The sequence below is a fragment of the Schistosoma mansoni genome, chromosome 1 (genome assembly GCF_000237925.1).
Source record: "Schistosoma mansoni strain Puerto Rico chromosome 1, complete genome".
Lineage (NCBI taxonomy): Eukaryota > Metazoa > Platyhelminthes > Trematoda > Strigeidida > Schistosomatidae > Schistosoma > Schistosoma mansoni.
This window is the reverse complement of record NC_031495.1, coordinates 40582929-40610564: the sequence shown is the minus strand read 5'-3', so window position 1 is coordinate 40610564 and position 27636 is coordinate 40582929. Positions and strand designations below refer to the sequence as shown.

The 27636-nt window shown below is 34.6% G+C and overlaps 2 protein-coding genes across 2 annotated transcripts in view; both read left to right on the top strand.

The window, feature by feature from the left end:
- The window catches only part of Smp_008290 (hypothetical protein), a gene marked incomplete at both ends in the record, with an annotated part of 57332 nt that extends 43089 nt beyond the window's left edge, over positions 1–14243 (top strand). The window contains 6 exons of the mRNA XM_018794428.1: positions 4293–4838; positions 5175–5606; positions 7685–7946; positions 9182–9631; positions 13648–13868; positions 13977–14243. Of these exons, the coding sequence (XP_018648842.1) occupies positions 4293–4838; positions 5175–5606; positions 7685–7946; positions 9182–9631; positions 13648–13868; positions 13977–14243 (2178 nt within the window). The remainder of the gene's footprint in view (positions 1–4292; positions 4839–5174; positions 5607–7684; positions 7947–9181; positions 9632–13647; positions 13869–13976) is intronic.
- An 11005-nt stretch (positions 14244–25248) lies between these two features.
- The window catches only part of Smp_126640 (neurotracting/lsamp/neurotrimin/obcam related cell adhesion molecule), a gene marked incomplete at both ends in the record, with an annotated part of 27584 nt that continues 25196 nt past the window's right edge, over positions 25249–27636 (top strand). The window contains one exon of the mRNA XM_018794427.1: positions 25249–25267. Coding sequence (XP_018648841.1) covers positions 25249–25267 — 19 coding nt within the window. The remainder of the gene's footprint in view (positions 25268–27636) is intronic.

The following is a 27636-nucleotide window of genomic DNA, read 5'->3' as shown; positions in this document are numbered from 1 at the left end:
TTATCTTACCTACTCCTAATACTCATTGATACATTGTATATATGATTTATTGTTATTTATTTGTGCACATGAACATTAGTTCAAAAGAGCACCAAAGTTTTTATGCAACACAGTAAAAATAAAATTGGGAAGAGATAGGGAAAAGAAGGTGAGTATAATAGAAAAATAGCAGAAATGACTTAGAAATAGTGTTTGCGAGTGAAATAATAAAAGTATAATAATAGTAATCGGAGAAGCAGTTCAGTTAAGAAAAATACGATTAGGAAAGATTCTTTCAGTTAAAAAAGCTACTCTCACTTTTATGAAGTAAGTAAACGCATTTTACAGCATTATCGCCACTGGCTTCTATTCTAAGCCATATCTGATAACGTCCCTAGTCACTGTGCTGCACCATCTCTCGGACCCCAATCAAGGAGTCGTAAAGGACCAACAGAAGCCAGTCCTGTACAGCTGCCTTTCATACCACGACACCCTGTCATACATTGACCACCTCTCCGCTTTTTCCAACCAGTCCCAGCGTCGTCAAATAATGCGTGACGTGGAATTCTCTTGGACGACATTTGTAGAACATGTTTAAGCCACCGAAGTCGATGTTTCAGGGTGGTGACACTAATTGGATTATCGTCTCTGCGCCCGAACACACGATGCTGAACGTCAGCATTACTAACATGGTGTTGCCACTAGATGCCAGCAATCCTTCAGAGACAACGATGATCAAAAAGAGAGAGTTGTCTAACATCCTGAACTCGGAAAGGTGAGGTTTCACGATCATAGAGCAAAACTGCTCTCACCGACGCGTTGTAGATCTGACCTTTTACAGCCAGACTAACATCACGAAGGCGCCAAAGATGGATCAGATTGGCATAAGCCGCTCTGGCTTTCAGCATACGTGAATCGACCTCATCACTAACGCCACCAACAGCACTTATGTAGCTACCTAGATACACGAACTTTTCGACTACTTCAATCTGCTCACCATCTAGGGTGAGTACAGGATTAGAATCCTGTCAGTCTTCTAGGTGTACTTTGCACTTGGAGGGTGCAAAGCACATGCCGTACCTACTGACAGTGAATACCAACTGATTAAGTGCGGATGATATGGCTTGGGTACCATTGTATAGTGAAAAAATATCATCCGCTTACTGAAGGTTGAGAAGTTTTTCCAGGTGACAGATCCACACTACCATTAACTACATCCATCTGAGCCGTTTCCAGAACGTGAAACGGTGATATTAGGCAACCCTGTCTAACTTCACTGCTTGAATGGAACAATGGAGAAAGGTGGTTGTATGCCTCACTCTGTCTCAGGTGTTTGTATATAGGTCTTTCAAGATGTTAATAAACTTCTCAGACACACCCTTCTTCAATAGACAATCCCAGAGAACAGTCCTGTCCAAGGAACCGAAGGTAGCTGTGATATCAAGAAACACTAGGATTATTGACCTGCGATAAATATGACGGTGTTCTAGCATTTGGCGGAGCGTGAAGATGTAATCAATCCATCCTCGACCAGAACGAAAACCAGTCTGCTCGTCACGAGTCAATTTTTCTTGGATTTTGAACAACGTACGAGGTATGGTGGAGACCAGTAGTTTGGACGCAATCGGAAGTAGACTTATGCTCTCATAGTTGTTACAGAGACTACGTGAACCTTTTTTAAAGATAAGGACAACCATTAACTCTTTCTGTGATCTTAGAACACTCTCTAATTGCCAGACATTTGTAAACAACTCAGTTGGTTGCATAACCAGAATGTCACCACCATCTTTAAAAAGACCTGGAGGTAAATCATCTTTGTCTTGTGATTTGTGGAGCTTTTGGAGCTTTGCCGGGTCCATCTAAAAAATTTGAATTTCAAGTACTCGCATGTTTGAAACTTATTTTTGCCGCTGAGATGCTGTAATTTAGTTAATATCATTAAATTAGACACACAGAGTGTGTTTGCTATATTACTGTTATATCCCGATAACAATAGTGAATGATAACTTTGGGATCCATTTATGGACCCATATAATGCATATAATTTATATCGTATATTTGTTAAATAATTAAACTTCTCATATTCATGTTCCTTTCATTGTGAGCCTTATTATGACCCTTGGACTATCATTGTACGATTTACCATTCCTGAGTTATATCCAGTCTATTAATTACCGCTCCTTCTATTCACAGCCACATTTGGCTAACTCTTGTACAAATGTTATTTTCCATTTTATTGGTACGATGTGGTCAGTCTGTTTGGCATATAAACTCAGTATGTTTGAAATACAATGACTCATACCGCAGAGGCTGTTATTGGTATCTGGGCTTAACTGGTTAGGCTAGGCAGAAGCAGGACAGGTTAGCACTCTAGACTGCTCGTACGGTTTTCGTGTGTCACTATTCCAATCGATAATTTGCTGCTCTCTGATTGGCGGTCTTATCAAGTCATACGTTAGCAAGGCATCCACTTGGCCACAAGATATAACAATTACCTGTTAAGATAAATCGTCAGGTAGATTGGTGAATCTTGATGGTTTTTCTTCGATTGTTTATTTATATCCCGTATAGGAAAGAAATATTAAGATTAATATAAGTTTAGTATGTAGGGTTTCCGTCAAATACACTAATCATACTGCAATGAAATTAGTAAAGCTGCTATTAAACAAACAAGTTACTTTCTTAAGGCAGTTTGTTATATGTATACAAAGAAACTAATTTTAATGACGAAAATTTCTCTTTGATCAATTGGAATTTTTGTCTGGTGGGAGATAAGCTTATCACATAAGTAGGTCCCGGCAAAGTTAAAGAAACACGATTAATAGATTTGCGACATTATTTTTGCTTGAAATGCCCTTTTTCGTAAGTTTTTGGTTGGTAGTCTTATCCAAGACTATACAGGTATTCGTGAAGTTGGAAAGTGCACCAATTGACCGTTCGGATTCCTTCAGTTGTTCTGCAGGTAAATGTGGATCAAATCTGGACAAGTTAAGTCGGGAGAATTTTAGGTGCATTTTATTAAGGCGGGCATATTGATACGAACTATCCAAAATGTTAGCTGCTTTCAGTTTTGAATGCCTCTCCGATTTAAGTGGGGCTTTGTCAAGTACATTATGAATAATCATGCTATTTTCAAGGAATATTCTTTTAGCAACTTCATTTGCAATATAGTAGATGACAGGTCCGGCTTTAATAGTGTATTCAAAATTAACAGGAACTGCATGCTTGGACAATAATAACTTAAGAGGTGATAAAACGTACATTTCTTGTTTGCCATCATTTATTGATGAAGGACTCTCAGACAACTCCGATTTCGAACGCATATAGCTTAGTTGATTGTGTACATTGTGTAGTTTTATCTATGCCATAGCTTCTTTGTGGAGACGATGTATGCCCATTAGATATTACAGTCACGCAGTGGCATAGGCGATGTGAGTCCTATCATGACAATATCAGTTACACAAGAAATCACTGGGCTTGAGATGTCTTTTCAGGCTCGTTTTCTCGATGGCCGACCCATTTCGATGGTAATGTGAACGGTATATATGGTTTGTTTTATTATTTACTGGAAGTATAGAGTTAAGATAAACTTTTTTTTTACAAGAGCATGATAAAGTAGCTTTAGAGTCAAAGGCGTCGGAAACAAGATAATTCATAATATACTCTTATAGTTTTCACTTCCGTATACCTGTATGATAAGTGAATCCTAAATATAATCAGTGTTGAATTATTAAATCATGTTGAAATATGACGTGTTTGTCAACAAGGGTTGACATAATTGATTATCTTGTCTTTAACCGTGGGAAAATCCAATAATCAATATACTGCCGTTTTCTCGGAGTCTCGTTCATCTCATGATGAACATTTTTAAAAAAAATTGTACATAAAATGTCCGTTTTATGCATAGATATTGTAAACTATTTTGTTTCAGTACTTCATTCATGTAATGATGTCAGACATGTAGAGTGTGAAGCAACTGACACCAATGCCATTAAATGCTCTTTGCGCTCTATTACAAGTTGATTGATGTTGAGATTGTACTAATGAATGCTGAGCCAGTGATTCTAATCCTTTTGCGTTAACTTCAAGGATTAATGTTTCTAGGTCGAATTCCTGGCTAGTTAATAGATAGGCATCACTGGAGAGTTCCATACTAAGACGCAAAGTTGTTCGTTAGGCTCTAGTTCTATACGATACATTGACTGAGATCAATCTGTTTTGAATACCACTCACAAATATCTACTGATTTTATAAATAACATGGCATTATTTCATGTTTCTTCATAAGTTTTTTTGAAATTTTATATTTCTCAGTTTCCTCTCCCAGTTGAAAATTGTGAAGTACCAAATTCTTTACCAAATATGAATTCTGATTATGATGAACATTCTCTTCCATTATATGCAACACATGTTGGTTTAATTTGGTTGAAATTTGATTCAGATAAATATTGGCAAATTGTGACCGATCGATTTTCTTCAGACCCTGAAATTAATGAATTAATGAAACCTACTCAAGTACAGCCAATTTACATTGAATTAGAAATTGAATACGCTGTTGATGCAACCAAATCTTCACCATCGTCTGAATGTAATACATCATCATCTCCCCTACTTTTCAGTAATAATCAATCGTTAACACGTCAAATTTCATTAGGATTCAAATTGGAACTACTAGCATCAAATTTAGCTCCATTAAAGTTATCTGATTTAATGTTAACTTTTGAAGATGAACCGTCAACAAATGAATATTACTTACCGAAAAATAAACAAATGATAAAATTATTTGGCGAAAAAATTCAAGCTGAATCATTTTTATGTGGGTCTGTAGAAACAGACTTATCACATACATTTCTACCTCAGGTATGTTTTTAGGTTACAATTTTCTCTAAAAAAGATAGTAAACATAGATTTCGGTGTTTTAAATTTTTACCTCAGTAATTTTTCTTTTATCTGAAAAGAGGATTTGTCGTGTCTTTTCGACTTCCAATGTTAAAAAACTACTTTGGAATATTTTATTGCTATGTATTTCTTGTGTTTCTTCACTCATATCTTCTCTCGTTTTATAACTATATATATATATATATATATATTATACGATATTTTCTATTTTCATCAAGTTCTGTAATGTTATAACTTAATGGTACAATACATTCAAGCTTCTACAAATTTTTTTTTACTCGTTCACATTCTTAATAGATATTGATAGAACCTGATCATCTCCTACATTATCGTCTCGAAATAGAACTAGAAGAAAATTGGTCTAATCAACAACAATCGAAGTCACCAGTACAATTAATTAGTCCATGGTTATTTCATGTATCTTGTGAGCCAACAGATAATAGTTCTAAACGGAAGAAATCACTATCTTCTACTGAACTGTCGAAGACCGTATCTGAAAAAACCTCAAATTCATCGAGTTCTCCTGTTTTAAACTCTTGTGCAGATGTCCTGGATAATCTGAAGTCTACACATCAAATCCGTTTACCACTTATTGGATTTAGTGACTTAGTGTTCAGTAGCAAAATGACAAAACTTATCAATTCAGAACGGTTAAAATCGAATGAATTAGGTATTCCGATTCCTGTAAAAATTGAAGTACCTGGAAGTGTTTTAGAATCAAATATAAAAGTAATGTCACATTCCCTGTAATAAATATTATTTCAGTAATTCTCTGTAATGTGATTTATTCAAAACACATTTTTGTCAAAGATAAATCTTAAAAGGGGTTATTTTAAAAGTTATTCTGTAAAAGAAGGGCTTGAGAAGTGTATTCTGTGTAGCCAAAAACATCCATATTCTGATCAATAACATGCATATGGTTTTAACAGTTGGCTTCGTCTTACGTTATGGCTATGGAACGCGGTCGTTGAAAGTAGAAGTCTATTGTAGGTTGCTTATATTTTACGGTGTATTTATTCGAAACTTATGATGAAACCATTGGCTAGTTAATTCTGAGGCTAGACGTATGGTACAAAGCAAAAACTCCAGATTAATAGATTAAACTACGAATCTTCATTGTTCAGCATCATTGAGACATGTGTCAAATATCTGTACTTCATGAGATATAGACTTTTGTTAAGACTTGTCCCCTAGTCCCGAATCGACAGTCGAGGATTATAGAAAGCATGAATCAAATTCAATTACACTGATATTAATGTATCCGATTTTTCCATCAATCTCGAACTTGGCATTATTTCATACTTCACATTCTGAAATTGTATGGATATCTTCCCAACTATCTGGAATACTTACTTTCCCACTAAAACTAATGATATAATTGTATTCCTTCGATTGATCTCTCACCGCCTTGATGTGTAACGCAACGTGTTGGTGTAAACCGACATACATTTGTCCTGCCACCTACATTTCCTTTGCTTGCAAAGAATGATGAAATGTCCTTTTTTAATTAGTAACTAAAGTAGATAAAGGATCAAAAGAAGTTAAGTATTGCATAATTTACCTATATATATATATATATATGATTATCTAATAGTGAGGTTAGACGCAGGGTGTTAGGAAATGATGGTAAATCAGGTCATGAGTTTGTGAATCTCCATCGACTGAGGCGGTTGGGTCACTCATGCCTAAACACCGACTATCACGGTGCTCAATACTGACTAATGTTCGAGACGGATCGAAGAAGGTTAGGGGTGGCCAAACCAAGACGTGGCATCAGTTCTTGAGCCCCTAAATGCCCTGGTACGGCGGAGAGTGGGGAGAGTCTGCTCTCCCTCTCGAAATGCTCTCATATGGCCACGCGAATATATAGCCTCTGCCAGGGAAGTCCTACTCACTGCCTTCTCGTGGCGGGGGTGTTGTTCACAAAAGTGAGAGGACGAAAAGCGAATGTCCGGCGCTTTAACCGGGTTGGTGGATGTGGAGGATCCACCTAGGGGAGTTGGAAAACCCTGATTTCAAACCAATGGTGCACATGGGCTCCAGTATCCTGAAGGAACGAATGGCGTATGAACCAACTGTTGGTCACCGGCTACCATGGGAATGCATCTCCTTACGATGCTCCACTGCCTTGTGGACTAGACCTTTAGGTCAAAGGCTCGGGGTGTGGCCCCCTAAGAAAACCACCTGCTTCAGTCTGGGCACCTGGACAGTATCACAGCCCTCACACAAATCGAATGAGATTTGTGAGGCGCATATTTATCTGGTGCTTCCTTGTACCAATATTTATGTGTTTAAATAAATAAATAAAATAAATATCAGTTCTTGAAGTCACTAACTTCTAGTCTAAGCCATGTTCGTAGATGCAGACTACTTGGTAGGGGTTCGTGTGACTATCGTAACCAATGGTTGGAGACTCTGTGTAACATGGCTCAGAATCGATCGCAACGACGTACGGGTATACATCCCCTTAAACCATGAAATTAAAATTACTTCACATCTTTCTTTCTGCGAATTATTTTTTTCTCCCTGTATCATATCCTTATACGCAGTCTTTATTTATATACAAATCTACCATTGTAGTAATTGCTCCATGAATTTGGTGTTCATCTTTTTGTGCTAATGATGAGGTGCGGCAACTTGGACCGATACATATATGTGCCTGTTCTTATATTGTAGCTGACAGATATATATTTGCGGAGATCGATTCATTCTTGAGAATAATGTTCATCTATTCATACTCTACCTTTGATTATTACTATCATTTAATTATTTTGTTCTAACCTTAATTCTTGTTTTCTATTCTACAGATATTTTGGTACTCTCGTGTTCTAGCTCGCTGGAAATCTGATTGTAGGTCAGAAAAATCTCAGCAATATGAAAATCTATATTTATGTTCGTATTTTCGTCGTTATGGTCGAATAATTTTATCAGCACATGAATGTCAAATTGATCCAAAGTGGTTTGCTAATGAAACTTTGTCAACATCATTATTTAAACCTTGGTATGAATATCCGTTCCTAAATTCTGGGTCTACTGCTGGCCTTCTCTGGTCAAATAATATTTGGATAGGTTAGTATTGTATTTCTTTTATAAATCTGTTTTTATTGAAAGCACTTTTGGAATGTTTGATAAACAATGATGAAAAAACAACATCTGAGTACATTAGTTCATGAATAAATCGTTTATTCACCTTTAATAATCTATCTAACTTTCTGATAGGTAACTTATATATATAACAATTAAAACAAGTCAGCATCAATGCCCGTTTCAAATCACTATATTTGTTAGTCTTCGAAGTCTGCATCTCCATGCTATTCACCGGTTTTCTTCGAAGAGGATATTTAATGAGGGGGTGCTACTTAACAGTAGAAAGATTACAAATTATCACTGCTGTATTACTCTAAAATATACAACAGAGTGTAGGTTGCTGATATAAAACGTTTCAAAATGGGTTAACGCTTGAAATTTAAGATAAAATGGAACCACAGTCACACTCTGACATTACTCCTTAGATCTTGAATACTGAATGGGTTTTATGAATGACAATAAGGTCATAGGGATTTTTCAATACAGCAAACTGGCAGTTATGATCTACATTTAGTCCCACTGAGGGTTTAATGAGTGTATTTAAATATGATTATTCATTTGTGATAATTAATTCCTTCCTAATTTAGCCCATTATTATTCCTAGCACTTACTTGCAAGCTGGTTTTTAAGATTGTATTTATACAGTTCTATTGTCTCAATATGTTACTACTTGTAAATAATCATCATTCAGTATCTGTTCAAGTATCTGGATACTTTTTTATCCCTATCGATTTTACGTTACTCGAATTCAGTGACAAATACTTCGACTGATTCGTGAAAGTAAACCGCTAGTATTGTTCTTTAAAATTCATGACAATGACAAATGAAACACTGTTGTATTTAATAAGTGTTTCATTTATAATAATAATAATAATAAGTGACTAAAAGCTTTTACAGCTTACTACCGACCATCGGTTTATGCTGATTAGCGACTATTATTTATCCGAAAAAGCACTCAAATGGAAAATTCCCAGTAACCTTTTTACAAATCTCAAGATCCAAAGTAACAACTTTACACATACTTACCAGTCATCAGAAGCTATCAAATATCGTCCTATTGCTGCTCACAGGCAATACGATGAGATACATTGTACAAAGTACTTGCAAATATTATAACCATTGGTTGTTTTCATTTTTTCACTGAGGTTATGTTTTACTTAAAAAGCTACATTAAAGTAACATGTTTGTTTTGTATTTCTTAAAAACAAATTGTTTAGATATTAGTCTGGATCCACCCATTCTTGATTATTCATCAAATTTTCGAGTTAATTCACAAAAAAAACTTGATCCTCAAAGTCAACTATGTTTACAATGTCGCCAAGATTATTCTATTGCACGTCGAACAACTGTTTGTACCCAACGTCGTATTTCATCTATTTCAATGCTATTAAATCAAGAATTATTAACTAATACGAACACTAATATCACTAATACAATAGCAAAAAGTCAGTTGAATAATTTAAAAATAGAACAATCACCAGTGGGATTTCGTAAAATATCTCTGCCGGATTTAAGAGTTTCACAAAAATCCATTATGAGTATTAACAAAGAAGATCTTTATTCATCGTCACGTATTTGTACATATCCATTAAATCCTGTGTCTGTTTCTATTCAATGTGGAGTAAGGCAGAGTTTTTTACGGAATATTTTTATGGAAAATGAGGCAAGTAAGTGCTGTATACACAATTTTTTGCTTTTATTTTCATCGGGTTAAAATATTTTTTGTCAAAACGTATTGCTTTTGCATGATAGCATACGGTTACTTTATTACTTTGTAGAAAAAGTTGATACTATGAAAATAATCATCAGTTATATCTTGCTTTGTTCACAAATCATCTACCTTTCTCCCCTTATTTCATATATGACATGCCTAACCACCGCGCAACACTACAGCAATGTTCTCTAGTGTAGGAGTAAGCTGAAAGAAAGCTAGTGGCGGCTAAGTCAACATATAGTATCAGCTCGTGAAGTGATTGACTATTCTATTGAGCCATATTGGTCGATATGGACTGTCTGACTAGCAGTTAGTAGAAATTTAGGTTGAAATGGATCGGAATCGATCACAACGGCACAAATGCATTTTCTCTTCGTCTTCACTTTAATTCTGAGTCCCAAAATCTTTTCTTTGTGTACGTAATCTTTCCTACTACTGCTGATACTGTTACTACTTTTACTACTCTGGAATTAGGTTTTTTAATTTCATCTCGCTGTGCTGACGTTGTATGGAATCTTGGATCGATGAACATATGTGTCAGGTTACACATTGCATATAACTGACTTGTATATCCTATCCACTTCCAACGTCTTTTCCTCATATCCTCTTCAGCTCAAAGCTGGTTTGTCCTCTTCCACAGAAGGCTGTTGCTGATGGTATCCGGCCAGTGAATGTTGAGTATTTTACGTAGACAACTGTTTATAAATGCTTTGACCTTCTTGAAGATGGCTGTAGTTCTTAACCTTCGTATTGAAGATTCTGACTTTGATATTGGTTGACAGTTGTTTTGAGTACCATATGTTCTTCAATTGTAGAAATGCTGCCCTTGCTTTGCCAATCCTTGCCTTTACATCTGCATCCGATCCTCCTTGTTTATCAATGATGCTTCCCAGGTACGTGAATGTTTCCATGTCTTCCAGAGTTTCTCCATCAAGTGTGATTGGGTTGGTGCTCTCCGTGTTGTATTTGAGAATCTTGCTTTTTCCTTTGTGTATGTTGAGGCCTATTGATACAGAGACTGCTACTACATTTGTTGTGTTCATCTGTATTTGTACGTGTGTATGAGATAGGAGGGCCAGGTCATCTGCGAAGTCCAAATCGTCTAATTGATTCTGAGGTGTCCATTGTATTCCGTGCTTCCCATCAGGTGTTCAGGTTTTCATAATCCAGTCAATCACCAGAAGAAAGAGGAAGGGGGAGAGTAGACAGCCTTGTCTGACTCCAGTCCTTACTGGTAATGCATCTGTCAGCTGTCCTCCATACACGACTTTGCACTGTAGTCCATCGTATGAGTTCTGGATAATGTTGATAATCTTCTCAGTAACTCCATAGTGTCGAAGAAGTTTCCATAATGTTCTCCTGTCCACACTGTCGAACGCCTTCCCATAGTCAATGAAGTTGATGTATAGTGACGAATTCCACTCAAATGATTGTTCCACAATGTAGCTTTGTGTATGCGTTTGTGGGAAATATTGTGCGACCTAAAACCAATTTCTTGAATGCACATATATTTGCGAATCTCCCCTCATTTTCATATCTCCCTTCCAGCCCATGTCGTCCATTTATATCTTCATATCCTGTGTTGTCCACTCCGACTTTAGCATTTAGATATCCCATCAGGATGATGAGGTCCTTCCTTTAGCACTCAGCTATGATTGATTGAAGCTTCGAGTAGAACTGATCTTTATCGTCGTCGTTGCTATCATTAGTTGGTGCATAACATTGGATAACATTCATTGTGATTACCTTCTTCTTTGTTTTGAATGATGCTTTGATAGTTCTAAATCCGTGAGATTCCGATCCTACAAGTGCATCTCGTGCTTCTCTGGACAGCATTAGAGCAACTCTCTGAGTGTGTGGAGCATTTTCCCCTTCGTTACCGGAGTTCGGCAGCATCTCCCGTATCTAACATTTGCTGTTCAGCTTGGATCTAATGGGTTTCACTGATTCTAAATACTGCCAATTTGTATCTACTCATTTCCGTTGCTTTTTGACTGATTTTCCCGATCTCTCACATTGTCCGGACGTTCCATTCACCTGTAAAACGTTTTGCTCTGGTTGTTAGAAGGGGCATCGGTCCCGTGACTCCCGAAGAATCTCGGCTTTCATCATGAGGCGTCATAATTCTTTCTTGAACTCGGAGGACAGAGTTTAAATGGTTCGAATAATTTATTCTGGTTAGCGTTTTTTTTAGCGAGTTAGTTTTCTACGGGATGGGGTCACTAACTCCATGCCCAACACGGGCTTAGGACCGACCGTAACTTTGGAAAAGCTACAGGCGGTGTTACTGATGTAAATCAGTTGAATAAAACAGGTATGGATATTCGATTAGAGTTGTAGAAATTACTTTTATTAAAATAGCATTTGTAAGCGGTTAATGTTGTTTTCATTTAAATTATCATCAGGTTTTACTTTAATATATATGAATATTTATATAAAAAATGTTAAACCAATCAAGACAATTTATAAGTCGATAATCACAGTGAATTAGATTGCATAACTACAAATAATAGATAAAAAGTTAAAAAGGCTGGTGTACTAATAGTGGTAAAACTTTTAAAAGAATATAATTTCTTGTCAACTACTGAACCTAGGAAGTAGATCAAACTTGTAAAAATAGACCAGTGCTTCCAGGTTTTCCATGGTGGTTTAGCTTCAATTGACTCATGATTTCAACAGTGAAAATACTAAATTCTCCACAAAACCCCCCTCTGATTTAAAATAATAATCACCACATTCTTAAAAGTACCTAGGAAAAATTGCGTAAATAATCAGATGATGAAGAATGTTTTAACTTTTATAAATCTATGTCTCCATTGTTATACTATTTACGAACAATTATGCTATCATCTAGAAAACCAGTTAGCATCAGCATGTTGAACATATCTAACCCCCGATTTCTGTGGTACGACCCAGGGTGTGAATAGTCTATTCACCCTCTCGAAATGCTCTGACATAAACACGGCCAAGAGTGGGTAGGCCCTTTCTCTCGAAATTCCATAACACAACCACGCGTATATAGCCTCTGCCATGGCAGTCCTATCCACTGCCTTCTCTTGGCGGGGGTGTTGTTTACTAAATCGAGCGGACGAAAAGCGAATGTCCCGCGCTTTAACCGGGTTTGTGGGTTTTGGAGGATCTACTTAGGGCAGCTGGAAAGCCCTGGCTCCAGTGTCCTGAGGGAACAAATGCAGTGTGAACTTATTGTTGATCACCGGCTACCATGGGACTGCATCTCCTGACGTTGCTCCACTGACTTGTGGATTAGAACTGTAGGTCAAAGACTCGGGGATTGGCCACCTAAGAAAACCACCTGCTTCGGTTTTGGCATCCACGTTGTATTTCAGTCGTCTCGCAAACGGAATGACAAAATGTGACGCATATACATTTGGTGCCTCTTTGTACCAGTGTTTATGTGTTTAAATAAATAAATATTCAGTTTAAGCCGTTGATTTTGAATCTTTTCATCGATTTTTATTACATAGAATTTTAAGGTAAATCTTGATAACACTCCTAACCACTCAACTTGTTATCACGTTGCATCACCGATTCATTTTTGCCTTTTACTATTCCTAGTAATACAAAATCTTTCATCATTAAACCTAAATGCAGTTTCTATGTAAATGTAATTCATCTTAAGTAAGTGAATATACACAGATGGACTATTTAGACGAACAAAACCTAACTACTGCATCTATATATGTTCATTTATCACAACCTTTAAGTTTTACCAATCCATAGCTCCTTATGTAATGAGAACATCTAACTTTTTTCTTACCATATTAGTTCATTCAAAGCAAATGAAATCACTTTATTACTGTAAAGCAAACAGGTTTCTGAGTTTTTTTCATCCTGATAATTTTTTTCTGTTCATTTTTCTGAATACCACTTTTGATTAGTTGTAATTCATCATTTATGCAAACATTTCTTTCTGTTATTTTCATTCGTTTTTTAAAAAATACTTAAAAGATCCTACAACTCAACGAAAAAACTCATTTCTCAACTCGAAGGATACCACAGATTCAACTCAGGAGTTTCGAATAGAACACGTTTGGATGGGTCCTGCTGTATATAGACATGTTCAACACATTAGTAATGATGATTATGAATCAACTCAGAGTACGTTGTTAGGACCATTAATTGAAGGCATGGATTATACTTTTGTTGGAAAGGCCTCAGGTAGTATCGGGGTGAGTGTCCGATTGCATTTCTTAAACATTAAAACTTATAAATATGTAAATAATGGACCTGTCAGAAATGTCGATAATCACTGTATGTTTTTGTTTTAATGTTTTTAGTTCTCTATCCCCCAGTGTTCGCCGTCATCATCATTATCAACATCTAGTCAAAAATCTGAAACATCCATTAGTTCTATAATATTTTTACGTCCCGGAAAATTTTGGGTTTGTGGTCTGTTAGGTATATTACCAGAATCTTCCATTTTAACTATAACAAAAGATGGTCACATACCTACACCATTTCATTTACCATCAGCACACAGTGTTGAAACTATTCGTTTTTCACCAAATGGAATCTACATTCATGTACTTGATTCACATATCTAATGATTTTTTTTTCTATATCTGATTTCTTTTTTTTTCTGATCTAGAAATTTATTTTCAGAAGATTAATATATCCTTTCACCCTCATAGGTTATTTATATTGTTTATTTTATTGTGATTATTACTTTGTTCAAAGTGTCTTTTTGTCAGAGTTGTTTAAAAACAACCGGTTTCAATATATTTTCCTGCCATTTGTTTGTACTGATTACTTCGTTTCACAATTTTATCATTTATCTACCATGTGTGCAAGTCTAACAGTAAGATCATCACCATAAATTCAACGATGATTTACCCACATGTTTTATAGTGATTTATATACTTTAGATAAATTTTTTTCTTGTCTAGATTAAGAAATTAAATCATTCATGTCATCATCATATTCACATCAAAACAACTGGAAGTATAAATATGAAAAAGAGAGAAAAATGTATTATTCAATTTGATCTCTTCCTTTTTTATATTATTTCTGTTCTGACTGTCTCAAAACACATGTGATACATCTTTAGTGTACACTGTCGTATTTTCCTCGTTTTGATATCCTTCATTCTGCTTTTTATTCACGTTTGTTGATGTGTTTTCTTTATTCCTCCCCTTCTATTGTGATAGATTATTAACGAATATTTTTTAATTGCATTTATTAAGCAGTATGTTCAACATTCGCGATTTGATTACTTCGTTCAACATGTAGACTAGTTAAGTATGTGTGTGTATGTCTGAATAGATGTTCTGCAAAGTTAAAGGGAAATATACATATTCAATAATAATGTTTGGTGTTACTGTCCATTTTTTCTCTCATTTATATCTTGCTTTATTTCTTCAACCGAAAAAAATTGAACTTTACACATATCATATAACGATATTTATTCTAAGAATTATTATCTTGATCGTTCTATAACAAAAATAAAACATTGATCCAGTGTATTGTAATAAGTGATTTCCTGTTTATACAGTACTCTCCTCAAGAACGATGTGTATGCAATTGGATAAAACTTGTTTACTTTCTATTTCAAAATAAATAAAAAAACGGTTGTGATTTATCCAAATCAATTGTTCACTAGTTCTTAAGTTGTTTTAATAAATAACTTGTAAAACGGAAAATAAACACTTATTTAGAAATGGTTTATTTTTTCTCTATATGTTTATGTGTAAAATTAATTAATTCTTACTTGAGACATGTCTGCTGAGCATGATCAGTCCCAGTTCTGAATATGGAAGTCGGAAAAATTTCAACCCTCACATAATGAATTGAATTATAAGTTTCAACTCATCTCGATTAAACAGTACAAAATAACTTCTATAATAAAGATTAAAAGATTAGCTATTAGGTTGTCTCCATCTGTAATAACTGTAGTGGACATATACCCAGCGTGATCAACGATCGTTGACAAAATAGTGTTTACGAATTAAAAACTGTTACCGATACTGCCTAAGAGAACATGAAATCAATTTTACAAACTATCGTATAGAGATATGACAAATGATCTGCAGAGCAGACATAATGTACGATTTGCCATATTTAATCAATAATTAACTGAAGGGAATTCCATAGGAATAAACTTGTCTTATATTTTTGATAAGAAAGTAAATAAATATTTTTGACAGTAATTAATCATTCATTAACGCCTTAATGTCAGATGAATCACACAGACTCCTAATGTTTCAGTGTGCAATGATCTCTCTATTCAAGTGACAATTTACATACTCTTCACCATAATATATTCCCAAGGATGAGTGAAGATGCATAGACTGTTCAAGCTCCTAGTTTTTAGCTTTTAGAGTATGTGTATACATTCGCTTCGCTGATAATTATCATTTAAATATCAGAGATGGAATGTTAGTTAATTTATACGTTTACTAGTAATTTTTAAATGCAACTGACGTAATAGCTTAACAGCATTAGGATGAATAGTTTTGTAATAGCATACGTGATCTCATATTCTTTGCTTAAGTTTTTAAACCGAATTTTCAATTTCAACGTTTGATTGATAGAAGAAATTCAGCCTGATTATTTTCTAAATAGCTGTGTGAAAAACTATCATGAGGTAAGTTTCATTAAGTATAATTTGACTATCTAAAGCCATCTTAGGATTCTTGCATTATTGAATAAAGAGAGCAAAATATCGGTTGATTGATGCAAAATAAATGAGAGAAAATTTAGAACCTCAGCTAATTGTTACAGTATATTTCACCACTAGTCCATGTTGAAGTTGATCGTGGTTTTTAAGCAAAGTAACAATTATCCCTGATTTTAACCTCCTTTCTGCTACTTCGTTATTCCTAAGTGTATTAGTATATCTTCACTTTGTGAAATAATTACAATCCTAAGGTAAGTGTGTAAAAGTTTACGTAGTTATTGGGTTGAATTATAGGAACTTAAACGTAACTTGTCGACCAATGAAATTTTCCTCAATTAATTACACTCTATATCTCCTTTGCTGTCGTCCTTGGCTAATTTCTTTGAAACGTTTTTACTACTAACAAGCCTTAAAAGTAGCCACCTGTAACGTTTATAAAATAAAGTGAACGAGCAATAATGTAACTGTCGACGGCTTAATGGGACGGTTAAAATTGTGATATCGTGCTTGAATAGTCGTTTGTAGATTGATTGATTTCACTACACAAAGTAGAGCACGCATTCAGTGGTTGAGCGAAATAACAATATATGGAAATCTGTCTGTGAAAAAATAGGAAGCCGTAAAGTGTAAAATATCAGGATTATCAATCTTTATCTCTTTCGCACAAACGGTCCATAAATCTAGTTTCTAAATAATGATATCTTGTTTGATGATCCTACTGTTGACATAGGGAATTCGGACTGCGAATTCTGTTGAACGAGGACGGTAAGAGATTTAATGGAGACTCCATAAATAATTATGGAAAAAATGTTTGGAATAAATTACATATCCGCACCATGCCAAGTCTGACTACACAATACTGAGTTCGAGATTACGTATTTTATTTACGTTCAAAGTCTTGTCTATCATGATCCGTTAATAATCAATGAAGTTTCGAAATAGACACAATGTTTGTTTGTGGAGCAGCCGGTGTGTATGATAAGAATGCTCATGAGACCAGTTAGTCGGAATGTCACTCTCTTCTACCTTATCGCTTTGAATCGTCGTAGAGATAAACATATTTGATTAACGACATCTTCAATAAGTCGTTCGTTGCCATCTTGCTAACCTAATAAACAGTGTTGGCACTTGGTTTGAGGCGCTACGTGAACGAATCAAATCAGCCAAATTAGATGTAGATTCTTATCTTCTGAAAAGTGCTGTTGCAAATACTTGATGACTCCAGTTTGTTGTATTGATTCGTGTATACAAGAAGTTTGAAAAGTGTTGAAGATCAGTGTTTATAGCTAACAACGGCCGGTGTTAACTTTGCAAATATATGTGGATTCACTGATAGGAGTCTAACATTTAAAGTCAAACCATTTCAAGGATACACTTTTGATAAACCTCTAATACTCTGTTCTTGTAATAGGTTTTGAAGTCAATTCTGCCTTTCTAATAATAACAGTATCATTTAAACTATACAAAGCTTGGAGACCACAAAAAATCAACGTAAATGACAGGCTGTATTTTATTTTTCACTCATCATTCAATATATAAAAATTACTCGTCATATGCAGAAATTGTGATCAACATTAACGGTTATTCCGATTGTCTCCTTGTTTCATTTTGACTGAAAAATTTATTCTATACACGGCGAACATGCAAAGATTTTCTTATCAGGTGACTCATTTCACTCTGTCCGATTTAAAATTATCAGAATCGGGATTTGTAGAGATTGTAGTATTTTCACGATGGAATTCATGAGTCGATCCAAGCTAACCCATCATTGAAAACCTGACAGCGCTGGATGACCATTTCATTCTAGTAAGTGACTCCTCAGCAATGCGCTTCTACGATCCCGTATGCGGGATGCGGAACCAGGACTTTCGGTGCCACACGCGAATGCTTAACTTCCAGACCACTGTACCGGCATCCAATAGTTTTAATGTCTAACTTCAATCGATCCATGATCTTGCTCAACCCTTCATTCATTGTCTGAGGTAGTTACATGTCTCTGCCCGACACAGATTGCACTCCACCGGTAACAGCTTCCCACCAGAACTCCAGGAAATCCATTTTGAAACTAATCACTAGTGAACACACGATTTTCAATAAGGATAGTCGTAGTACTTTTAACAGTGTTTTCAGTGGTGGTCTAACTTAGATCGACTCATGAATTCAACTATTGGTCTAAAGTTATATATATACAGAGAGTGAGAGGAAAATACTAAGCTAGATATTAGAGATAGAAGAATTTCGTTAATGTAATGATATACATGCTGACGCTTGAGATTTCACAAGTTTTCTTTTAGTTGCTCCAAACTATTTATCATCAAATCTTTCAAAAAAGCGTACAGAGTTCAATAAGAACGAATAGATAAAAAATATTTATTAACTATCCAAAGGTTGAGCAACACAAGTGTTTTTAAACCATGAAACGTTTACTGTCTTAACTCATAGTAAATATGTAGTCGATAAGTTCGAATTGTATCTATTCCAACTGCTTTGTTAGAAAAATATTTTACTGCTTCAACATATTTATCTCAAAAAGTCCCTTGTGAGATTTGGAAAACAACACACTGATCATTGGAAGATATAATGAGATAAAACAAATGAATTATTGAATAAAACAAGACAAATTGTAGGAAATTTATAAGAGAATAGTGAAATATCTGATAATAATTACATTTGATAGCCTCAGGTATGTAGATATATAAATTAAAGAATAAACTCTTTCTTTGAATGAATGATATACAGCCAAATGGAATATACCTGAACGAAAATTTTCAATTATATATATATGATCAGGCTTGTAATTGACGAAATTGTCTACCCAGTTTTTGCTAAGATGTTTAGTGTATGAATAATAGGTTAACAAAAAGCAAAATAACTTATGTTTTAATACACCATCTCTTCTTGCTCAATTTTAAAATCGAACTTTACGTTATAATTCCTCGTAGATATTACTGCTGACCCCTGAATATCTTCCGAATGTAAATACTTAATAACTTTGATTTAATCTTGAACGGTGGTTCGGTTTGTAAAAAGCGAATAACTAAACTAAGATTTTAAACATGATAAAATGAAGGTATTAGAATCAACAATGATAATGTTCAGTGTGAGGTTTTGATTACGGAAAGAAATATATCAAGAAAAATTATTATTCAGACACAATTGAGCAATTTGACAAAGAACTTTTTGTTTAAATCTTCATTATTCCCCCTTGTGAATGTATCTGTAAAGTAAAAGTTAGAATTAGTCTTTGGAATATTTCACTGAATACTAGAATCTTTCAGAAATTTTAAGTTTTATAAATTGTTGGATGGCATATAACCAAATGCTTTGAATCACTGATTTCAGTCAATAATTTCAGTACGAATTTGATTATAAATGTTGGCGAATCTACTTATATTATTTTCCATAATAGAAAGTCACGTGAGGCTTGATCATTGGTTACATATATTACTTGAGATATTGTATATAAAGATTTGATTATTTTCGAAAAATTTAACAACATTCCATTAACTGAAGATTATAAAAAGATCGGAAAGTGCTGAACATCCTCACCTCTGTAGTTTGACTCTTATTTGCATTGTTTACCAGCAACTTAAAAGGTGATTTGTGACAAGAGTATATGCTTGACCTTGTAAGATTCTAAACTTAATATAGGGAAATCATTTGAAGAAGTCATTATCTGCTTTATCATTCCTACTCTACTATCTTCTTTGTTATTCATGGAATTACTAATAAAGTAATTTGTCTAGAGCTTCATCATGAACAAAGGGTATTGCAACAAAATCTCATTGATATACTTATTATTTACAATCTTCATAGGAAGAGTCAAGTTTTCTTCTTGGTTCACTCTATCATTCTTCAGCTGTAAATGTCTCAAGCACTATCTGAATATATTTCTTTTTAAAATCCTAAGTAAATAAAGCATACAATTAGAAGCTTTTAATTAATTAATTTACTTATCAAAGAAAAAACTGTTCCATCTTTAAGTCATCAAATTATTAGGATTGAATCAAAGGAACTTGGTTAATAAATTGGTAGATGTTTTTATTATAACTTATTACTTCTGATATTTGAAACATTGAGGTTTTCATCCTAGAAAATAAATTTTATTGTAATTCAAAGTTCTTATTTAAATTAAAGTATCTACTGTATACCCATCTGTATGTATTATAAACTAGATTTCATTTTCAACTCAATAATAATTTTATTTATAAGTATATCCTACGAATAGTTTAGTTGATTATGTTATTTTCAATCGTAGTTAGTAAAATGACCTGAAATATTCTATTTTTTCTAAATAAAGTTCTACATTATAGTATACTGGGTATTTTAATGAGATCTAATGTATAGATGACCTAGTTAACTTTATTCTCTCGAGATATAAAGGTGTTGCGAATTTTTATTTTACCTAATCACTACGTAAATAGTAGAAAAATATCCCGATATTTTCGTAAAGGATTTAACTTGAAAATATCCGAATGATTCGGAAATATCAATGAATTTTCAGGTAGAAAAGTTCTATTTCGTCATAAGTAATGATTGATTAAAAGTTAAACCATGACACTATGAATGTTAAATGGATTATTGAATGTGTAATAAATACTATGATCTTTATATGCGTCAGCCAGTCACAACGTAGAACTTCGTACGTACGTACATCAGTTCGAGTTGCCATACCATATTAACACAGAGATGCAGTTGTCGATTAAAATCCCATAGTGGTAGAAGTAGTGAGAGTATAAGCAGCAATCGGAAAGATTAGGGTTCGAAGATGTTATTGAAGGAGTATAATCCAATGGAATAAATTTGGAGAGAGAAAAATGATAGAGAAATGAAGAATTCAGAAGATTAGAATTTGGCAGAACACAAAGAGTGGATGCACCTGCGCCATTGCAAACGATTTCGAGTCATGTCATTCAATGTCTCTAACCATCGATTGCTATCGTCTCGCGGATCCCAACCAGGTAGTGTACACTTACCAACATGTCTGAGTCCACTTGTCAGTGACTTCATGGATTTGTGCCACGTTTTGGTCTGGCCGCCCCTAGCTTTCATCCAAACTACTCTTACACCATAAAACATCGGTCGTCAGGGCAGTCGGTGGTTGGGCATACGTAACACGTGTCCCAGCCATCTCAACTGATGAAGTTTCACTACTTCATCAATCGATTTGCCATCCTTACCTAGTACCCGTTTCCTAACAACTGCATTACTTACCCGGTGGTCCCAGAATATACGACCAATGCTTCGAAGACACCTATGATCGAATACTAGTAGCCTACGAATATCCTCTACTCTTATTGGCCATGTTTCACTGCCATAAAGTAGGACTGAACGAACTGCTGCACAGTAAACCCGTCCTTTGGTTGCTAGACGGATATCTCACCTACGCCATAAATGACGCAAGTTGGCAAAAGCTAGACGAGCCTTCTGTATCCGTGCTGAGATTTCGTCACACACCAGACCACAAGGACTGATGAGACTATCAAGATAAGTGAAGCAGTCAACACGCTCAACTACTTCACTCTCTATCATTAGTTCAGGTGTCGATGCAACCCAATCCTGAAGTAACATTTTGCATTTCGAAGGGGGGAATCGCATCCCGAACATGCCTGCATTGTTGCTTATAGTGGTCAGAAGACTCTCCATTTTGTCAGCGTCTTCACCAAATAAAACTATGTTATTGGCGTATTCTAAGTCAAGTGAGCCTCCCGGTAAAAGTTCAACTCCTGGAGATTTAGATTATGAAAGTGTTATCTCTGAAAGCATGTCGATGACAAAGTTAAACAAGAATGGGGAGAGTGGACAGCCCTGACGAACACCACTTGAGGTAATAAATTCTGATGACAGTTCGCCATAAGCTCTGACTCGACCATTTGTGTTCGAGTACAGAGCCTTTATAACTTTTATGTACTTCTTTGTTACTCCTTTCAGTGACAAACCATGACATAGAACCTCACGATCAACGGAGTCCAATGCCGCCTTAAGGTCAAGAAATACTACGATTGTGGGACGTCTGAATGTATTTCTATGTTCTAGGACCTGACGTAGAGTGAATATCTGGTCTATGCAACCACGTCCAGGTCGAAAACCAGCCTGGTTTTCTCTAGTCTGCTCTTCACGAGCTTAGGTTAGGCGTCTAAGTGTTATTGAAGCTAATATTTTAGACACTATATTAGTCAAACTGATTCCTCTGTGATTGTCACAGGAGGACTTTTGTCTTTTCTCATAGACTGGCACAATCAGTGATTGGGACCAGTCAGATGGAATTACGTCCAGTTCCCAGATCCTACCTAAGACCTCAGTCAATCTCGTTGCTAGTACTGGACCACCATCCTTAAAAACCTCAGGAGTAAACCTGTTAGGGCCTGCCACTCTTCCTCGCTTCAGATTTCCTATAGCTTTTTCAACTTCACAGAGGGTTGGAGGACTTACATCAATTCGCCATTCAGGACGACTGGGTATCGTGGGTAACTGAAGTGTGGCTGAAGGCCAGTTGAACTGATCCCTAAAGTGTTCTGCCCATCGATCCAATCTCCTGGATTGAGAATGAATGATATGCCCATCTTTATCTGAGATGGTTTCACTGATACTTGGGTTCCTAATGCCGGTTTCTTTAATAAGTCTGAATAGCTGTCTACTGTTACCTATTGCCGCTGCCTTTTCCATCTCTCTTGCTTTCGCTACCCACCACTGTTCACGATCATTGCGTAGGCTTCTTATTAGCCTTCGCTTAAGCTGACTCCGCTCTTCGTTATGTTCAGAGCCTGATGCGATGAGTTATTGAGAATATATTAGTGCGGTAGATGCTGCTGAGGTTCAGTGTTTCTCCTTAACTTTATGGTTCACCGTGCTAGCAGATATCACTGCTGTTTCCACAGCTTTTCGGGTGTCGTTCCACACTGCCCCGGAGTGGGCACAACTTACATGGCTGCCTAACTGTTTTTCTAGTTGTTCCTGAAATATATTCTTAGCTTGTCTATCATTAAGGAGAACCCTAAGAGGTTTCCCCCGGAATGAGCGACAGTCTTCTATCGAGCCCCTCCATCGGTGGCTGATAGCGATGTGATCTATTTGGCTCCCTTGTGCTGAAAGTTAGTATTTGCAAGAAACAGGCGGTTATCTGAGCATAGCTGTAACAGACGGTCGCTATTATCTGTTCTTTGAGCTACGACACCATAAGATCCACACAGGTGTCTAGAAGAGCTAGTTCTGCCCTAGGACCCAATGCTATACCTAATCCAGCGACAAGGACATATAGACCTTTAGCTGATATATCTTAACTATCTCCAATTCTGAATATATGTGTATATTAAACAATTGAATTTCAGTAATCTGAAAATTTTTCTTTGCCTAGTACAAACTTTGATTTCATGAACAACAAACTATTGAAAGTACAATTCAATAGTAAGAAAATTCTGGTCAGAAGTCTCAAATGCATGAATATAACTTTATACAGAAAAAAAAATAAATTCAAACCTACAAGTAAATGACAATTTTTGCTTTACAATGAAAAGTAAACAGTATTAGCTGAAATGACAAAAAAAATATTTTTAAATCTTAATCTATGAAGAGTAAGGGTCTACAAATAAAAGAAAATCAACAAATAGAAATCAAAGAAAAAAAATATTTCGGATTTATATTATTCACGCAAATTCATCATTAATTATATTATCTGAACAACTGAAAATTACATAAGTGGAAAAAATAACCGTATATCATTCAACAAACAAACGTTTGTGGATAGTAAAAATTCCCATAAACTTAATGCTTTCTTAGTCATATATATATATATATATATATATACAGAGAGAGAGAGGGAGAGACAGAGTAATGTTCCGTCTCAAAGAAGTCTTAGATTTAATCAATTTTATTGTAAATGTTTGAGCAATCTAAACATAAATAACAGTTTTCTGTATATTCATTGTCAAATTTCCTCCACTATATATATATATATATATATATACTTTTTCATTTTATAAAATTATTAGACATACATAGCATACTACTAACTAGTAATGCTTCAGTTGTTAGATTTAGGATTCATATTATCTTTAATGATATATTCTAAATGTATATATATATTTAAAATAATTTGATTGGTCGGTAAAGTTTCATATCATTTAAACATAAACATATACTTTACACAGTTAAAACAAAATCAACCAGTATTATATATCAACATTGTTTACCAAATTAATTCAAATAAGTAATGATATAATTCAGAGAATTTAGCTGACTGATTGAAAATATTAAGGAAAATAAAGTATATAGATCAAAATATTATGATATTACACTTTTGATTAAATTTCCCCCTAATTTGACCCGTTCATCAATGAATGATGGATTTAATGGGAATACTTAAAATTGCTCAATATATTACTGTAGAAATTCTTTTATTATATGGTAAGTAATAAAGATTTTCAATATTTTAGTTATATTTATGACAGTCACTAGATGGCTGAATAATATCTGTCGTTGAATAAGTATTATTTTAACTATCATCTAAGAATGCATTCATTATGAATTTTATAACTATCAAGAGAAAGATAACTAGTCATTAACGTATATAATTCTCTTTCTCAATACAAAAAATCATAGTTTTGAATACAGTACTTGTATTGTAATTAAAACTTTTTCCAAGACTAGATATTTTCAAGTTTAATTCCTTTCTTAAAAGAAAAACTACTTCCCATTGGTAGGTTAAACATTACTTCTCGAATATAAATCTATGTAACGACTTACTACACGTCGAAAATGACAAGTTCACATTTAAAATTAATGATAAACTCGATGGATGAATTAAAGTAAGGGTATTTTTTTAGTGTAGTTTATATACTGTAACATTTAAATAATTAAAATATAGTGATGTACCAGTTTCCGTTGAAGTGCCAATCAAATTCCTGAATTTTAGCTAAGAGTGCACAGGAGTAAAAATGAATGCCAAATTTCGAAGTAAGTATATCTAATCAGATCAAGAAACAAGAGCATTTGATGACAAATCTTATCTAGACCTAAGGGTTTTTTTCAGTAATTAAAAAGAATAGAAATTTTTACGTCGACTTTTCAACATGATATTGCCAAATATAGATTAATATTAATTTTTATTATATTCAGTTACGGGTGTTAATTTTTACTCACCTTTTGAAGCAAGTATAAAAGTAATTGAAGATACACATCAACGAAGTATACCGAGTCCGAACCAAATCATATGACGTTATTCAGATTGTAATTAGTTTTAATGTAACAATTCGTCAGAATAACCAATAGATCCAAGACTGAAATTTCATTCTTTATCATGATTTAAGGTCAATTGTAATATGTTAAACATTTGTGAATAATCATATTCGTAATTGTAATTTTAGGTTTTCTTAAGCTGATGAAAAACCGTGGAATACAATGAAGTTACTTTGTTGGGTAGTGACTTGAATTGATTGTTGAAAATTATACTAAGATTCTAAGAAAATACCTCAAGGAAGCTTAGAAACAAGACATAGAGAATAGTATTAATCAGGGATGAATAAATTATGGTGACATATTTGTTGTAATACTACCTGCTTTTAGCCGGCCACTTTTTGACATATTAGTCCACAAATCATTACGGTGTAAAACAACTATATATAAGTAAAGTCTAAAATCATAATATTAGGATAGTGTTTGATAAGCTTGCTTAGAAACAAAATATACGGATGCTTCATTTTATCTGAAGAAGAAGTAGCATCACTAACTGTCAGAATCCAGATATCATAGTAAATAGATACGCTTGTCCCAAGTTATTTAGTCAAGAAGTTTTAGTTTATCGGTGTATTACAAATTTTAGTCAACTATTTATAATAAAATATATATTTGTAAACTACTGTCAAGTACTCTGTAGGTTAATTTAAATACTTAAAACTTTCTTAGTGAGTATACGTATTCATTTTCCAATCTTAAATTTGTCGCTTCTAAAATTTTCTATCTTTATTTTATTTACAATATCAATAGTCATAAATATAATTGACTGTGTTACAAACATCCCTAATCACTCGTTAAAGTAGTATGAGTTAGCTAACAAAAAGCACGGATTTTCACTTCAGTGAGTTAACTTGACGATCAGTGATTAAATATTACTTATTGGCTCACCTATCCAGTCGCTACAACCTTGATCTGTGAAAAATAGGTAATATTTAATCAACAACATTAATTAATTTCTAATTGTCTATTGGTTCAAAATGAACACTATCGAGGACCTTTTCTATAAGCTGGCTAATGAAACGTAGGAGCTGTGTCCCACACCGTGTTGAAACGTGATCTGGTGCGGATGCATGACCGAAAGCCTTCAGCTAAACAAGTCCACCTAAACAACGTGGTCAGCATCCAATGTCGAACACTTAATGAGTCATTGATTTTGGGGAAATATTTACAGCTACAGATCACTCCTCCCTAGTGAGGTAGTGATGCCCCTAAGTCGTGACCAGCCAGAAGTTTAAACCCAACGAGTTTGTCGTTGGTAAACACTCTTCTGATAGCTTGCTTCGTTTAGCAGCGTCTGGTCGTCTTTCCTTAAACTATGGGACCAAAATGTACAACATAGCAATAAAGAAATATAGTGCAATGAAAATTTCGGTTCCTTGCAAAACTTCGACGTTCTTTTCCAGCCGTTCTGGAAAAGAGGAAAAATAAAACGTGTGAGTGCATGTCGAAAATACACTCGTACTTGCGTAGGGACACAACATGAGCGGGAGAAAAATGAATAAATTAATACACTTACAAACAGCGTAAAAGCGATCGGAAAAAATGATTTTCTTTTGGGTTTTATATATATACATAAAAATATATATATATATACGCTTAAAAAAAATTAAAATGTTTTTTATATAAATAAAAAAATGAGCATAATAAAAAAATTTTATAATAAACTATGAAAGGGTAATTCAAGATAAAGCTTATGTCCTACGTGCAATATTCGTTAGGATGTTCTGGAAATCTTACTCGTCTTCCAGAACGCGTTGTTTTAAGTTTTTCTATCGACGTTGACGAAGTAAACTTGTCACAAAACCTAAGCAAAATTCAATCTTTTAGGAGCAACCGCGAGGCCTGTGGGAAACGCTGAATACTTACCAAAGGATAATCACGGGAGCCATTCTGTACCACCACCCTTCCCCAAACGTCCTTTTCCAGCCTAAACGACAAGTATGTTTTCGCGAATGTTCAATAAAGGCCTAGCACTCATGAAACGAACCTTATCACTAACATCCCTAATTTAGCCACATTCATACAAATTGTATACTGTACATGTTTAGCTTGCATCAAATACGACCGTATGTCAGTACTTAACTTTTGTA